Below are 17,568 nucleotides of genomic sequence, written 5' to 3'. Positions count from 1 at the left end.
ATAAGCTGATGGTAGAATCTTAAAGGGGTTGAAGGAACAGAGAGACCTGGGGGTTCATATGAGTAAATTTTTGAAGGTGGCAGGACAGGTAGATAAAGCTGTTAAAAAAGCATACGGATACCGGCTTTATAAATAGGGGCATAGAATACAAAAGTCAGGAAGTTATGATGAACCTTTATAAAACACTGGTTAAACCTCAGCTCGAGTACTGTGTTCACTTCTGGCCCCCATACTTTAGGAAGGATGTCAAGGAATTGGAGAGGGTGCAAAGGAGATTTTCCAGGATGGTACCAGGAATGAGGGACTTCAGTCATCAGGAGATATTAGAGAAGCTGGGATTATTCTCCTTGGAGCAGAGAAGGTTAAGAGGAGACTTAATAGAAGTTTCAAAATGATGAGGGGATTCGATAGAGTGAACAAGGAGAAACCGGGTGGATTGGTAACCCGAGGACACCGATTTAAAATAGTTGTTAAAAGAAACAGAGGGGAGGTGAGGAGAAATTTTTTCACACAGCAAATTGTTCGCATCTGGAATGCATTGTCTGAAAGGGTGGTGGAAGCCGATTCAATAACAACTTTTAAGAGAGAAGTAGATAATTATTTGGGGAGGACAAGTTTGCAGAGCTATGGGGAGAGCACAGGAGGCTGGGATTGATTTGGATAGCTCTTTTCAAAGAGCCGGCACAGCAACAATGGCCAGAATGGCCTCCTTCTGTACTGTATAATTCTATGATTCTAAGAAACAGGTATCCATATCCAAATTTTCCAAACCCTTCATAATTTTAAATTGCTCTCTCAAGTTCCCCTCATCTTTTCTGTTCAAGAGAAGACCTAGGCTACTCAATCTTCTCTCTTATTCTGTCTCATAAGTTCTGGAAGTAACATGTTCCTTTTGAATGAAATGTTATACCTTGGTAGTTGGATGTGGTGCCAGCATTATATACCTGGAAAGTTTCAGTTTACTGTTTCGGCATGTGTTGGATGAGTAGATTGAAGATGCAATCTACCTACCATCTGCAGCATGTTGATCCATAAAGGAAGAAAGTTGGGAAGGTGAACAGTGATAGGAGTCTTGGCAAGTTAAGAGAAGGAAAGGGGTATGTACGACAGGAGGTAGAATGATGTCTGTAGATTAGAAAAAAATGGTTAGCGTAGAGACTGGAGAAAACTGGGTGGGAGGACAAAAGAGGAAAAAAGCCATTTTAAAACGTTTCATTCTTTTGGTTGCCGGTGTTCGTAAGTGGCTTATTTGGCACTACAAAATGTTCCACTTAGTCACCGTTGCCACCTGACTTTCATTAACTTGTGGCTGGGTTCCAAATTTTTTTAAAACTTGGCTAATATGCTTCTATTTTTAGGAGCCAAGTGCCTCCAGACAAATTGATTAACTCTGACAGGGGCAGGGAGAGAAAGCAAACGCAAAGGAAAATTAAACTAATGAAGGAGAGAGAACAAGGGGTGGACAAAGAGGAGACTTAAAATGAGGAGCGCAAAGAGAAAGGGAAGTGAGAAAGAATTTTTTTTAAAAAAAGGAATAATTAAGTGGGAAGAGAAATTTGTTTACTTGAAAAGAGCCAGAGGATAAAATACGGCCACGGGTGGAACACTGACCCACTTCACAAGCGAACGGATCCTTGAACATTTCTGAATTAACAAGACTCTCTTGGCAAGTGAGTGACAGATGAGATTCTGCTCCTGAATGCAGTCAAATTTCTTCAGAAATTATCTTTTCATTTTTATGCCCAACATTATATTGGCTGTGCGGACAACACGCTGGTGTCACAATATTTACCTTTGCTTGAAAAGTTTAATTACACTGCATTAGCTAGTGTAAGAATATCATTTTCAAGCGGCAACACCATGGGCACTGTATGCATGTTATTATTTTTTTTGCACTGTTAAATGCCATCAGTGGTCCATCAAGCATTAAATTGCAACAGCTTCAGTTTTGTGACAATTAAGGCTTATACACCGTGTTGGGCCTCTGAAGACACACTTTTTAAAAATATATAATGGAGAGAGCCTGACATCCGTTCTAATTGGGACGCAGCCCCATTTGGCTATCAATGCGGACATCAGTTCATCATGGGAAATATTATTTTGGTTAACTATCCAACCCACACTGAAAGTTTCATCTGTGTGTACCACCTCCACATGGAAATTTCACTGTGTCTAGAATGGAATGTGAACTCTTTTCCCAGATGGATGCTAATTGTTTACCCAATTCAAGAGATTAATAGGAGCAGATTGGCAAGACAAAAGGTTTGGGGACCCCAGAGTGTGCATTAGGGTACTATTATTGTTTAACCAGCTAAAATCACATAGCTTGCCATTTTAAGTGCTCTGAGATGCTACCCAGTGTGAAGGGCACTACATTAATAATAATAATAATCCTTGCATTTGATATAGCGCTTTTCACGTCGGGAGGACATCCCAAAGCGCTTCACAGAACACACTGTAAAGTGAATTGACTGTATATTTGTGGGCGAACACGGCAGCCAATTGCGCACAGCAATGTCCCACAAACAGTCGTAGATTGAAAATGGCCAATTTATTATTGTTTTGTTTTTTGGAGGGATTATTATTAGGCGTGTGGAGTAAGGAAACTTGCCCAAGGTTTCGCCGCCCTGCCTGGAATTGAACTCAGGTCTCTCGCTTGCAAAGCGAGTGCTCTAACCACTGAGCTACAGGACTCCAAGTTATTGTTGTTGAAAGCACTGTTCGGCAACTTCCTGCTGCCTGTTTAGCCAGGAACACTCTTACCTGTTAACAACAACAACTTGCATTTATATAGCAGCCTTCATACGTGCCAGAGCGCTTCACAGTGGCGGAGTCTGACAACGAACCAAGGGGAGAGGGAGTAGGGAGACTCTGCTAAGACTTTGACTTGCAGGGTTTTATGGGAAGAATCCCTGCACCTAGTGAACACTTTGCCTATCCAAGTCCTGCTGATGATCTCAGAGTGCGTATTGGGTACTGCTGGAGTTTAACTGGCTAAAACTGCATGGCGTGCCATTGAGAGCACTGCCTGGCAAGCTATCATGGGAAATACAGCCATAGTACTAACCAAAAATTATTTCATCAGGAATTATACTGTCATCATAGTAACACTTTTTCTGTTTTTCCCAAGGCCGCCAACCCTTTTCCCTCTCATGGACAGTGCCTCACTGTCCTTTTGACTCTTTTTCTCATACTCTTCAATAATAATCCCTGCTGCTGGATATGATGTACACATACACAATTAAACATTTTCTAGTTGACATACAGCATTCACCTTTACTTCTAGGAATTTACCCCTCTTACAGATAAAGGGAATTATAATAATAATAATTCTTGCATTTGATATGGCGCCTTATCACATCTTTGAGACATCTCAAAGCTCTTCACCGAATATACTGTAAAGTGAATTGACTATATTTTGTGGCAACTAATTGCGCACAGCAGTGTCCTACAAGCAGTTGTGGATTGAGTTACCAAATTTTTGTTTTTGAAGGGATTATTACCCCCTGGAAAGCGATCTGTCAATTGACTAACAACTGGGCTCCTATTTACTGCTAGATAAACCGAGACGTGTGGAGTAAAGAAACTTGCCTTTACTCGGGAATCGAACCCGGGAGAGGAAACCTCATAAAGATGTATAACATTTTAAATAGTGTCGAAAAAATAAATCCAGATCAATACTTTAAGATGTATCAAGACAGTGAAACAAGAGGACATAGGTTTTGAGTTGTAAAGGGCAATTTCAGGACAGATACCAGGAAGTTTTTCTTCATGTGGAGGATAAGCAAAGACTGGAACAGGTTGCCAGGAAAGACATGGCACAAGACACGATGGGCCGAATGGCCGCCTTCTGTGCCGTATAATTCTATGATTCTATGAAAGGTGGCAGAGGCCAGGACACTGAAAATTAAAAAGCAGCTTGATGTGATGGGAGGACGGTAGAATGGGCGTTCTGGAAGGATGAGATTGAACGAGTTGGAGGGTTTTCTTCACCAGACTAATCTTGTGATCTCACTACAATCATAGGGAGAATCTCCCATCAAGACATTTATCTCATGATCATCAGTTTTGGGACGTCCTCCCGATGTGAAAGGTGCTCTATAAATGTAATTGTGTTGTTGTTGTTGTTTTGTTTCCTGGCTGCATGTTTACTTGTAATTCTGTGGATGATTAGAATGGACTCTTGCTGTGCTCTATGGCTGAGAGAATTAATATTTTCATCCATCGTGGTCACAGCTGCAGTGTGGTTCTTTATTTGCCAAAAAACATGTGGGAATGGAGGAAAGAAGACACTCTCCTTCATTTGGCCCTAGGTCACTTTTGTTGGTAATGGAATCATTTCAAATGTACAGTGACAACACAAGTCATATTGATGTATATTGTGTTACGGAACTTCCTCCACCCCTTAACTATCTCCTTATAACAGAGTTCTAACTTTTAACCTCTGGTTACCGGGCAGTAAGAAGTTGTTAGTCGATCGGCGGCTCGCTTTCCGGTGGTAATAATCCCTCAAAAAAATATTGTCCACTCAATCCATGATTGTTTGTGGGACACTGCTGTATCCAATTGGTTGGCGGGTTTCACCCACAAAATACCCAGTCAATCAATACACTTTGCAATATATTCTGTGAAGCGCTTTGAGAAGTCTCAATGACATGATAAGGCAGTATGTCAAATGCATGGATTATTATTACTATTATACTGTAGTTTATTTCAGTGTGTGTTTAATAAGGCAGATGGGTGGTCTTCTTCAACTCTTGGAGCTGTAAAATGCAACACTGCAGTTGAAGGCACCTACTTTATTTATCTGCTTTGGTACACATAAACATTGGGAATGCTCTTCTGAATCCCAACTTGTGTTTTGTGATCTGAAGCAAAAGTCTCACCCATTGTTCAATAATGGTAGCACTCCCTTTGAAAGTTTATAGCAACTTCAGAAACAAACACCCCACTCCTCAAATTCAAATCCTGCTTCTCCCTTTATCTGTGAAGTGGTGGAGAGCAATTACAGCTGCTATTTCTTCTGCGGTTACCATTACCATTAAGCATTCTGGGATACTGCCTGACATGGAGAGTGCTACATAAATCCAAGTTGTGGTTGTTGTTATTGTTGTTACCAGCAGTGAGTAGGAACCTGGTTGTCAGTCGATTGGTGGATTGGTTTTCCAGGGGTAATAATTGCTTCCAAAAAAAATAATAATAATAAATTGGTCACGCAAATCCACGACTGTTTGTGGGACACTGCTGTGCGCAATTGGCTCCTGAATTCCGGCCACAAAATATACAGTCAATTCACTTACAGTATATTCTGTGAAGCCCTTTGAGAAGTCCAAAGCTATATGAAATGCAAGGATCATTAGATTATTTATTTTATTGGGGACTGCCATCAGGATAATGTCAGTAGTTTTAATTATATAGGTTGCCTTATAGCACTGCATTAGGAATATTCATGCCAGACAGGCTTGTAATTCACCTGGAGCTAGAGGCTATTTTTCCTGAACCCAATTCAGATTCCAAAGCATGTTTTGCTTATCTGGATAAAACTTGCATATTATCAAGTGTCAAATAAGCATCTTGACAGGAAAGAGCTTCATGTATCTTTTAAACCTCAGTTGAATGATATTATGTCTTTTGTTTTGTAATATTGTTATTGTGAACCCCAGGTCACCCAGAATATTTTATAATGCATACTCTTTAACATACAATGCTTTTTCCATTAGTTGTACTGAAGTACGAATGATGGTCAAATCATAGACAGGACTCTTTCCACTGTTGTGAAAGATCATTTTTAAAATTGACATCAGCATTGAGACTCGTGACAATGCAGTATGATGATCCTTGCATTTGATATTGCTCCTTGTCATGTCATTGAAACGTCTCAAAGCACTTCACAGGATCTTCTGTATAGTGTAGTGATTGTACTTGTATGTCAACACAGCAAACAATTTGTACACAGTGTCTCACAACAACCATGAAATGGATGCTCAATTTTAACTTCTAATTTTGGACTTTTAATGGAGCAAAGAGCAAAAGCTACCTGACGTACAGCCATTGTATTTTACCCTGAGCTTCAAAAGGAAAAGGACATTGTTCTTCTTACTGCAGGGATAGACACTCAATTTCTGGGCACGCATGAGGCACAGTGTTTGGCAAATCAAGCAGAGCTCTTCTATGGTACAGATTGCCAGGAAATCTTCAATCTGGTTGAGACTTTCAACCACAAACCTAATGAATTCAAACACACTTCAGTCATTGCAGAGATCGAACGGCTTGGATTTGGAGGCATGATATTGAAACAAAACTCAGAGGCTTAAGAGTTGTGTAATCTGATGGAAAAACACAGAGGACTCTGGGACCTGTATCTGCCAGCCTAAAAAGGACACGGTGCTTGAACCTTATGGTGTGATTTGATACCATGCTGGACAGTTTCTTCACTCTGAAGACTTTGCAATTCTGTGAGATCCAAGGTTAGGTTTCCCATTAACCCATTGCAGTACCCAATGCTCCTTCATTGATAATTTGTCCATCTCCAAATACCCAGAATATTTTCAAAACGCAAAATACTGTAGATGCTGGAAATCTGAAACAAAACCAGAAGTTGCTGGGAACACTCAGCAGGTCAGGCAGCATCTATGGAGGAAGGAAAGTGAGTCAACGTTTCGAGTCCACGACCCTTCGTCAGAATATTTTGCTGAGTGGAGTTGTTTGTTTTGTAGAAAGGGTGGGTATTTAAAGTACAAAAACAGTTGTGTCAGTTGTCTATGCTCAGTTTCAATGGCAAAATTAAATATTTTAGCATATTAGCAGATCATTATTTATGAAAATAAAGTGACATGATTGGCAAATCAATATTAATCCCCATCAAAAGTAAAATGTATAAAGTGCTTGTAGCTCAGTGGTTAGAGCACTCGCTTTGCAAGCGAGAGACCTGAGTTCAATCCCAGGCAGGGCGAAACCTTGGGCAAGTTTCCTTACTCCACACGCCTAATAATAATCCCTCCAAAACAAAAAACAATAATAAATTGGTCATTTTCAATATACGACTGTTTGTGGGACATTGCTGTGCGCAATTGGCTGCCGCGTTCGCCCACAAATATACAGTCAATTCACTTTACAGTGTGTTCTGTGAAGCGCTTTGGGACGTCCTCCCGACGTGAAAAGCTCTATACCAAATGCAAGGATTATTATTATTATTATTACTTTGGAAACCTGCCAGCTCTGAAAATTATTTAATCTCTAATATACATGTAAAATCTGTATATTAAAAAAATGTTCAGAATGTTAATGATGCAGTTCGCATTTTTGCTTCTAGTATATTTTAAACAGTTTAAATGCAGATGTGGAAAGATACCACAGTAGGGAGTATGCTTTATCTTTGAGTGCTAGGAATTCCTGTGGGTATGGCAGGCGCACAAATAGCTCTGTAGTGATTCTGCATTAATGTCAGGCATGGCCTTTGCTTAATTACTGACATCTGTTTGTTTATGTTATTTCTAACCCACGCAGAGTCCCCTGAAATTCCCGAATACACATTTGAACACTTGATTCATTCATAAAAGAATATTCAGCTGTTGCAACCAGATAATTCAATCTGTTCTTGCATACATCTGGTAACCTTTCTAAAAACACACGTCCCATGGAAAACTGAGAGACTGTACACTGTGTACTCTCACTCACATTTTTCAGTTGGGGTTGCACAATTTGAAATCTAAGCGTAATTTCTTTTGATTTGGGAATGATTACAGTAAGTATTACATCAGTCCGTTAGGTAAAATTGTCTGTAAGATGGTAAACTCTATTATTTTGAACTGCTTAACAAATAGAATAGAATAGACCACAGTACGCGGGTGCATTGGAGCGAGTTCCAAGCCTGTAACCCAAACATGAGGTTTAGCTGATTCCATAAACAATCAAAATGCAGCACAGTTTATCAATGTCATGTGTGTCCCACAATTAGGTTACATCCATTCACCCTTCTGGTACCTCTCATTTGCTGCAATCTGTGTCGTTTTGTTTATTTTTTAACATTGTACATCGCTCTCTTTAACATTTTTGGGAGCGCTGAAGGTTTCCTGTGAGGAAATGATGTCATTCTTGAAGGTATATTGCACTTTATGAGGTATTCACTGTAATCACATTTTGCTGTTGATGACAGGTACAATCCTATATTCAGTGTATGTTGGTGAGCCATGGTGAATGATGGTGCCCACTACTTTCAGAGATTGAAGAAAATGCTATTTTATTATCGATGATATAAGAGTCAATATTTTTTAAAGATTGCTGTTGAAGTGTGTTGTCAAATCTTGTATTGGATTCCAGATAAATGGGAACACAGTCGAAAACTGAAAATGATCTTTTTAATGCAGATTGATTTAGGCTAGGATCCTCTGAATAACATCAGAAAAAGAAAATCTCTATTCAACAAACACATTGACCCCTGTCCAACCTGCCCACCATCAATGGGTGGGTTTTTCAGCCATATTGTCCCCACTCTTTGGAGCTCCACCCCAGATGTTCTCTGACTCCTGTCCCCACCATCAAACCTTTCTAGAGCTTTGAGTGCGTTTTGACCACCTTTCCCTTTCCTCAGCTCCTCACCAGCTTGGACTCCCTCCCCCACCCTCCCAGTCAGCTGTGTGAGGTGCTCTTGGATATCCTCCCAGTATGAAATTCACCACATACATGTACACTGTTGTTTAGTTACAAGCAATATGGAATTGCACTACTAAATAATCCTAATAAATCTTTATATTTGATGTATTGCCTTTCACATCAGGGGAACGTCTCAAAGGATTTACTGTAAAGTGAAGTGTGTATTTTGTGGGCAAAGGCGGTAGCCAATTTGTGCACAGTAATGTACCACAAACAGCCGTGAAGTGAATAACCAATTTTATCTGGGAGACTGGTGGCCAGGACACCGGAAGAAACTCTCTTCTCTTTTTGTTAATGTTTTGGGACAAGTAGCATCGACCTGAACCGGCACACAGGACATTAGTTTGTTTCGTAAGAAGGACTGTACCTCCAATAATGCAGCAGACCCTCAGCATTGCAATGGACTCTCAGCTTGGACTGTGAGCTACAATTTACAAGCTTCTGACCTCGAGGCGAGAGTCCTCCCTACCAACCGAGACAGGCTTTATTTATTTCAAACGACACAGCCTGCTCACACCTGCGTGTGGAATTACAATTATCAACTACTGGATGGAAACAAGGTTTATCCCAAACCAAAAAGTATTTAGTGCATAATTTCTCCTTGGAAAAAATATATCCCAGAGGCTTTGAATGGCATATTTGTTTGATCAAGGAGTTGGAGCCTGTAATTATTGAATTACCCAGCGGTAAGACTTATGGGACTGACTGAATTTCAGACAAGTATCTGAAGTTTGCCCGCAAAAATCTCATCACTCATCTAGCTCTGTTGCTCCCATCATTCCTGTTTTGTGGTACTGCTCCAGATGTTCTCACTGTGGTGTTGATGGTCCTGTCAGGCGGGAATAAATTGATAATAGCTGTTACATATAAACCCCTTTTCTCCTCTATAATCTTAAGGATCTGAAGCTTCAGGGATCACTCTGGATCAGGTTTTATTTTAAAATATGTACAGCATTTCCCAGTATCTGATATCCAATCTTGTTTTGAAAAAATATGCAATTGAAATATTAAATTAAAAAAATCCATTCCACTCACAACAGGGACATATGCTGTTTATAAAAAAAAGTTTCCTGTTTGTTTTTAGGCCTTTTGAAGCGTTTGAACCTATTGTGGTTACTTGAATACATAAGGGACAAAATTCCACCCAATCTTAGCTTGCTATGCTGAATTGTCTTCAATTCAAGATTGCACAAAATTGTGGAAATTTCTTGAACTCAATCTTAATTAGAAGTTGCTTTTCTGCAATTCTTAAAAAAAACGGTTTCCAAATCAAGACTGAATTCAAAAATTTTCCACAATTCTGTGTTATCTTACATTTTAACGCAAAATACTCTTGCAAGCTAAGACTAGCTGGAATTTCAAGTCTCTTGTGAGCAGGTGTTCCTATGAACATCAGTATTTTGTGGTGCTAGGATAAGTGATTTGGTACATATAATCCAAGGGTTTCATTATCATGTGGAATAGATGGTAAACAAATGTATGAAAAAGTTTAAAGTAAAAGTTTTCGCAAGTTGTGTAATTTTTATATGATGTTATGCAAGGGTGCTGATGATTATTATGTTGAACTATATCATGTTTGTGAAAAGCTATAACCTGCTATCTGGTTGGCTGCAGAGGAACAACAATAGAATTACATTTGTATAGCGCCTTTCACGTCGGGAAGATGTCAGAAAACCAGTCAACTTCACTTGAAGTGGAGTAATTCTCGAATGCTGAGCCTAAGGTTGGAGTGCAGTCTTTGACAGTTCAGGAGGGTTTCATATTGCATTGCTGATATAATAATAATAATAATCCTTGCATTTGATATTGTGCTCTTCACGTCTTCTAGACGTCTCAAAGCGCTTCACAGAATATGCTGTAAAGTGAATTGACCGTATATTTGTGGACAAAACGCGGCAGCCAATTGCGCACAGCAGTGTCCCACAACCAGTCGTGGATTGAAAATGACCAATTTATTATTGTTTTGTTTTGGAGGGATTATTATTAGGCGTGTGGAGTAAGAAAACTTGCCCAAGGCGAGTGCTTGAACCACTGAGCTACAGGACTCCACAGGATATATCTGGTGTGCTGATGAATTGGATATTTGACTTTGTTAGAGGACAATAATATCAGCTCATGATAAATGGATATTCTGTGCTTTCTATTGTTCTCTTTGCTGAATACATCATCCTTTGCAAAGTGGTTAAGTCCTCAACTGAAAGGAAGAATTAATCAACTCAAACTGACATACAGAAAGAATATAATACTGTTCCTTACATTTGGTATAGCGTTTTTTTTTACATTGGGAGGACTTCTTAAAGCACTTTACAAATATACTGTAAAATGGAGTGACTGTGTGTTTTGTGCGCAAAAGAGTAGATGGCATGATGGATTTAGGATTGAAAATTCCACAATTAATATATATTGAGAAAGATTGGCTGTGAAGGTATTTAGCAACTTTTCTCATCAATGTAGTCCGAGCTTGCTTTAGTTGCGTGCAGTAATCTTCCTTGGCTTGATAATCACTCTGAGCATGCTCGGATACTGATCCCCTGGCGTGCCCAGAATACTCACAGTATTACAGCACAATTGTTGCCTGTGACTTACATGTTACTGACAGTGGCCTGTACACCCACGCGGTCCATCAGATAAATACTATACAAGTCACTGCTCTCAAAGGTATAAATTAACATACTTGCCTTTTGATGCTTCACAGCTGTGGAACATGACACATTTTCTCCTTATTGCCCTTTCCAAACCTTAATTGGCTTCTTTCCTCCTTTCACTGGTGCTTTCTTTTCCTTTGGTTTCTGAGGAATATGAGTACTCAGAGGAGCACTGAACATTGACTGTTTTCCTTGTGGTATGTTCGCCTGACATTCTGACCCCATGTGTGGTGAGACCTAACGTGACTAATTGATTGTATCTGTTATTGGCCATTGTATTCATACAGTGAGCTTGGGAAGGAATGGAAAATGAGACATGCACTGGCTGAGATCAGTTGGAGTCTGGAGCCCTCATCTCACATGGGAAGATTGACCTTTAGTGTATTTAAAATGTTACTAGAGTACTCTGTATAACTGGGTTACACTAACCAAAAGAAGTTGCAAGACAAATTTCTTTTGCAGGTTTTTTTTAAACTTAATTTACCCAGCAAAGTCTGGTTGACAGACCTGTAGCACTGCAAATGGAAACGATTCTGTGTTATCTCTGACTGGATGAGATCAGTTTCTTAGCTGACTTCTTTTTTCCGTTGCGATGGACTGGCAGTGTGTGACACGTGCTCCATTCAGAAACAGTTAAGAAAATCAATTTCCTTAATCCGTTAAGGCAACATTAATACTTAATAATAATCCTAATAATCTTTCCATTTGGTATAGTGCCTTTCACATCAGCAGGACATCCCAAAGCGCTTCACTGCTTGAATGGATACAGGTTAACTAGCGCCATTCATGTATGTTGAGCGCTCTCTGTAGACTAATTGACTACTCTGAATAAAGTCTGGAATGTTGATTCTTAGTTGGTTCAATCCAGACGGAAGCGGGTGTTATCAGAAGCTGAGCCCTTCCATCTTTGCTTAGCTTTGTACTTTCCACTGTACTTCAGCATTTCCCAACAACATTTTTCTCACAATTTGTGAAAGTGTTTACAAAGCTATGTTTCAATCAACATTTTTCTCACAATTTGTGAAAGTGTTTACAAAGCTATGTTTCAATCAACACTGATCCCAGGTCAGTAAACTCGATATAAAAAGACATTGTGCGGTAATTATGTGGAAACTATTTCCCAAACACTGATTGGATCTGATCTCAGTGCAAACTTTACAACATTAAAAAGACATCTTTCGTTGTCGGTTTCTAGTTTGGAGTGATAAAAGAAGTGCCGGTTTCTCATTGAAGAGAACTTGCTAATTGCTCCGGAATTATGTACTGTATCCAAGGAACTCCTAAAATGTTCTTAAAATAAACGGATTCAATTCTTGATCTTTAATAAGGTGTTTCCATTTTTCATTTGTCAAAACAGCTAACTTTTGAATTATTGTTCCTTATCTTACATCTAGTAGGCAATTCATTGTCTGTTACATTTATAGTACTTTGACAGGGTTACCTAAAGGTTAACTCAACGTCATAGGAAAGAATTGCATCTTGGTTTTGTGTGAGAGGTACCAATTTACATGCCAATTTGAAATAATTTGAGCTGATGGCCCACAGATTGTCAAAACAAAGTCTCATTAAATATTGTTTCTGGCATTTGCCCTTTTATTTTATTTTGTGTACGGTTGAATGAAGCTCGCTGTGAATGTACAATAATATGTACAAAATCAAGTAATTATGAATGAAACTTCTATGGTGATTCAAAATTCGTGGTCAAAGAACCTCAAATAAAACAAACAAATGCTTTTTAGGAAATACATTCCTGTACTCAGTGAGATAACTTCTATGGATTTTGCAGAAAGATGAAAAAAAAGTTTATTTCCGTAAATGCTTGTCATCGATTTGCTGTTAAATAAATTCTCACAAAGAGAAACACACTTCATTGTTCAATTTTCAAAAGATATCTCAGAGTTATAGAGGTAAACTAATGATTTTCCCAGAAACGTCAGAAATATCTGAAGCAGAAATGCTAATGACTGCAGTTTCAAGATTTGAAACAATGTTTGTTTGGCAAATTAAAAATAGAAATGGTTTCTATGATAAAAAGTCGATAAACTAAACCAGGATCCAAGACTCACTGCCAGCTGTACAAGCAGGGGAGATCTGGGCAGCACCACCTTTGTAGTGCAGCCCTGGACTGCCATCTTCATAGGCCATGTTCCTGGAGTCTCTTGCGCTGGTATTCCATTCAAAAATGTTTTGCCCACAAAATATACAGTCAATTCAGTTTACAGTACTGTTTACTGTGAAGTGCTTTGAGACGTCTCGAAGACGTGATGAGGCACTATATCAAATGCAAGTAGTATAATTATTATTAAAGCAGCACTTTATAAAAGGGTGACAATTGGGAACCTTTCAATGCTACCTTAGAGAATTTGATTTAACTAAATCGCTGTCTTGTAAAGCAGCACGTTGAAAACACAGTACAGAACAGTTTACACTTCTATAACACTTTTCACATCAGCAGAACAACCCAAAGCCCTCGACAATTCAGCACCGGAGCTGAGAATGGGAGCTCAGCGAGGTGAGGAAGGGAAAGATGACCAAAAGTATGGTCAAACAGGTACATATTGAGGGTAGGGAGGGAGAAAGCACCATCTTCACTCCCAAGCTTTTATGATGCTACCGTTAATATTTACAACAACTTGCATTTATATAGCGCCTTTCACGTGGGGTAGAGTCCCGGAGCGCTTGACAGTGGCAGAGTCTGACCTCGAGCTGGGGGAGAGGGAGGGGAGAGGTGACCGTAAGCACGATCAAAACGGAAAGTCTTGGAGGCAGGATTTGAAAGTGGGGAGGAATGGGGCAAAGGGGTGGGACTGAGGGAGAGAGTTGCAGAGTTTCGTGGGGTAGTGCGAGGGAAGAACAGGAGGCCGGAGTGATGGATGTGGGTTTATTTCAAAGCATCTCTCAACAAAATTCTTTAAATAAGGAACTTGGTAATCATAAGGTTTATAAATACCACAATTTTTGTTCCTTTTTTCCTTTGATTCTCTCTTTTTTCCCTAACCTCCTGCCTTTTTATTTTAATCCTTTTTAGTCTTCCACCTGTATTGATATTTGTTTGAAACTTTTTTAAAAAATTAGAAGTCACTCTCTCAACTCCACCTACCCACCCACCCACCTACCTACCTACCTACCTACCTACCTACCTACCTACCTACCTATGTGGGATTTATTTATTTAATAAATGCGCTTTTCGCATCTTCTACTTATTTATTTATTTATTTATTTATTTATTTATTTATTTATTTATTTATTTATTTATTTATTTAATAAATAAATAAATAAGTAGAAGATGTGAAAAGCGCTATATCAAATGTAGGGATTTTTATATTTATAATAATACTAGCATTTGATATTACAGCTTACCACATCTTCGAGATGTCCTAAAGCGCTTCATAGAAAGTACCGTAAATAATAATAATATTCCTTGCATTTGATATAGTGCCTTATATCTTCAGGATGTCTCAATGGGGTTGATACAAAGGGTTGATACAGTCATCGCTGCCTTTAACCTTTTCGGAACACACTTTGATAAAACATAGTTTGAGTATAGCTTTAATTTCACTGTTTCAGGTTGGTTTGGGTAGATGCAATCGGAGACCCCTGCTTGTGTCGTTGTCTGGGTTAAGCTCTGAGTTGCACTGAACGACGTGAAAGGCACCATATCAATGCAATTTGTTGTTGTTGTTGAACGTATTAGGAGTCATTTTTTCCTTGCCAATAACATTTCAAAACTTGGCAGCTTGTCCTACTAATGGGGAAGTTGCAACATCGATTTGGTTATTTTCTTACACGAATCAGGAAATTCAGCCCTGCCACATTATGCCCAGCAATCAGCTGCAATTCCAGTCATAGAATTAACTCAAAGTTATTTTGAGCTCCCGTTAACTCTGCAAACCCCAAAACCCTAATAGAAAGGGAGATCTTAGCTGGATAAACAGTGTGAAAGGTTGCCAGGCAGTGCTGCCAATGGTAAGCTTTAGCTGGTTTGAATCCAGCAGTGCCCCAACGCACACTCTGGGTTCTCTAAAGCCTTGGCTCTTGCAAACCTGCACGTAAAACTCTTTGGAATCAGCTAAGCAGAATGCATCCCTCCAGGGAGAGGTACACTTGTTTGTTTTTCAGATTTTCAATTGCATTTATCTAGCAGTTTGATATAGTTTTCGATACAATTTCAGCTAATCTCTATGTTTTACTCTGCCACTTTCTGAATACAGTGTAATTATTGATCATGTATCATGTGGAATACAGTATGACACTATCGAATCACTATGCCTAAAACAACTTAATCTTAAAATACTACAGCACAATGAAAGGCAGAAGCACCAGCAGGACACTTGTATGGCCTTCTCATCCTTTAAAGCACTCCTGAGATGCTACTCACGTGAAAGTTGCTTACAGTATATAAATGCAAGTTGTTGTTTGCTCCTCACAAACAGTCCATACAGTCCATTGAGTCTGCCTTGGTGTTCTCCATATTTGACACACAATCCTGTAGATAAAATTGGTCGTTTACTTCACAGCTGTTTGAAAGACATCACTGTGTAAATCCTGTGAATCGCTTTGAGACATGAAAGTTACTTAACTATCTCAAATACAAGCACTATTATTAATAATCCCTACTCCATTTTAGTCTGTTCCTGTGCCAGGTGGGTCCGCATTACTCCAGAGCACTGCTGATGACAGCCTGGTGCATTACCAGTCACTGGGGGGGCAGGGAATCATCCCACTCAACTCCTGTTATAATAATAATCAGTGCATTTGATGTAGCGCCTTATCACGTTGTTGAGACCCTCAAAGGGCTACCCTTTTAACCCTACAAGCCAAAGCTCTAAAGGGTAGTGTGCGTGGTCCAAGCTGGACAAGCAGCGGGAAAACTTTCCAAACAGCAATATCAATGGCAAGCTATGTGGTTTTAACTGGTTAGACTCCAGCAGTACACCACCACACACTCTGGGGTCCCCAAGCCTTGGTTTTGCCAACCTGTGCCTATTACTTTCCGGAATTAGGTAAGCAGGAAGCGTCCCTCCATGGAGAGAGTCCGCATTCCATTTCAACAATCTATCTTTGGGATTTCCATGTATAGGTGGGATGCACAAAATTCTCAGTTTGGTTTGGGTACTCTTAAGCATGAGGATGGGTTTCCGCTTGTGTCAGACCCCAAGCTGACCAAAACAAAGTATTGATGGACTCTGCTTCAACAGCTGTTTGTGCCTGGGACTTCCTAATTCCAACCAAATGCTCTGCATCCTTTTGTGACTATCTTACATCTGTGTCCTTTTATTACTGTGTTGCTGACCAATGGAAACAATCTATTACTTCAGCATACTGTTGATGTTGTGGATTGGTTTACAGTCTTTACCTGCAGACCTTGGGAAAGTGTTGTTGATGGTAACATAGAAGTTACAGTAGAGGAGGAGGCCGTCGAACCTCGGCTTATGCTTGTTCTTCCAGTTTATGTCTGACTTTAGACCTTAACAAGAAATCTATTGCTTTTTTCCCTCCTTACACATTAATGCAGATATATCTTAACATGTTTTCTTTTAACTTAAACCCTATTTTATAGGCTTTCAAGACAAAGGACGGCTTCCTTGTGATTTGCGCTGGAAATGACCAGCAATTTTCAATTATTTGCAAGGTGAACTACTTTCTGTGAAACAATGTACACATAATATCAGATAGCTTGTAATGTTACGAGTTAGTTATTTAATCATATGGCTGGTTATACGGATAATAACCGTATGGTTGAGGAATGTCTGCGGCTCTAATTCGCATTGATGATCCAGAGAAGCTAGTCAACCAATACCAATGCATTGGATTACTGGAAACCTGTTTGTTTGGTTTTGCCAGACATCTCTCCTCAAACCCAGCTCCTCCCAACCCACCCTCCCGCAAGAAGATTACCTTCTGCCCCCGCGCCCCCCCACATGTCCCTGTACTTATTTTATTGACTTTCAAAAGATGAAACATTGAGGGAACCCACTGTGATTTAATCACAAAACCTCTGGTCCAAAGACACAACCAAAATGGTATCCTGTATTTTACATATTAGCTGTTTGTTTATGTCCAGTGTGTAATTTTGGAGATGTGAAAAATTATATGAATCATTCAGTTACTCCTTTGGGTTAAAGTTCCATGGCTGGATTTGAGCTAAGCTGTCATGGAGGGCAGTTGCTGCATTGTCATTTGGATGGCAAATTAAATCAAGTTCCGTTGTGCCCAATCAGGTGGACATTTGTATTCTCACAACACTTTGCGAGAAGAGAAGTCAGTTTCC

At 39.5% G+C, this 17,568-nt stretch overlaps 1 protein-coding gene across 5 annotated transcripts in view; it reads left to right on the top strand.

The window, feature by feature from the left end:
- Positions 1–17,568, top strand: part of sugct (succinyl-CoA:glutarate-CoA transferase) — a 206,819-nt gene that overhangs the window by 92,712 nt on the left and 96,539 nt on the right. For 4 of the 5 annotated variants that reach the window (XM_042331868.1, XM_042331869.1, XM_042331872.1 and 1 more), the window contains exon 10: positions 16,858–16,929. The exons of the other annotated variant lie outside the window; for it this stretch is intronic. In XM_042331868.1, the coding sequence (XP_042187802.1) occupies positions 16,858–16,929 (72 nt within the window). The remainder of the gene's footprint in view (positions 1–16,857; positions 16,930–17,568) is intronic. 5 annotated transcript variants of the gene reach the window in all.

The sequence above is a fragment of the Callorhinchus milii genome, unplaced genomic scaffold, assembly GCF_018977255.1.
Source record: "Callorhinchus milii isolate IMCB2004 unplaced genomic scaffold, IMCB_Cmil_1.0 Scaffold2, whole genome shotgun sequence".
In the NCBI taxonomy this organism is placed as follows: Eukaryota; Metazoa; Chordata; class Chondrichthyes; order Chimaeriformes; family Callorhinchidae; genus Callorhinchus; species Callorhinchus milii.
The sequence above is the reverse complement of the archived record's forward strand: the minus strand, read 5'-3'. Positions and strand labels throughout refer to the sequence as shown.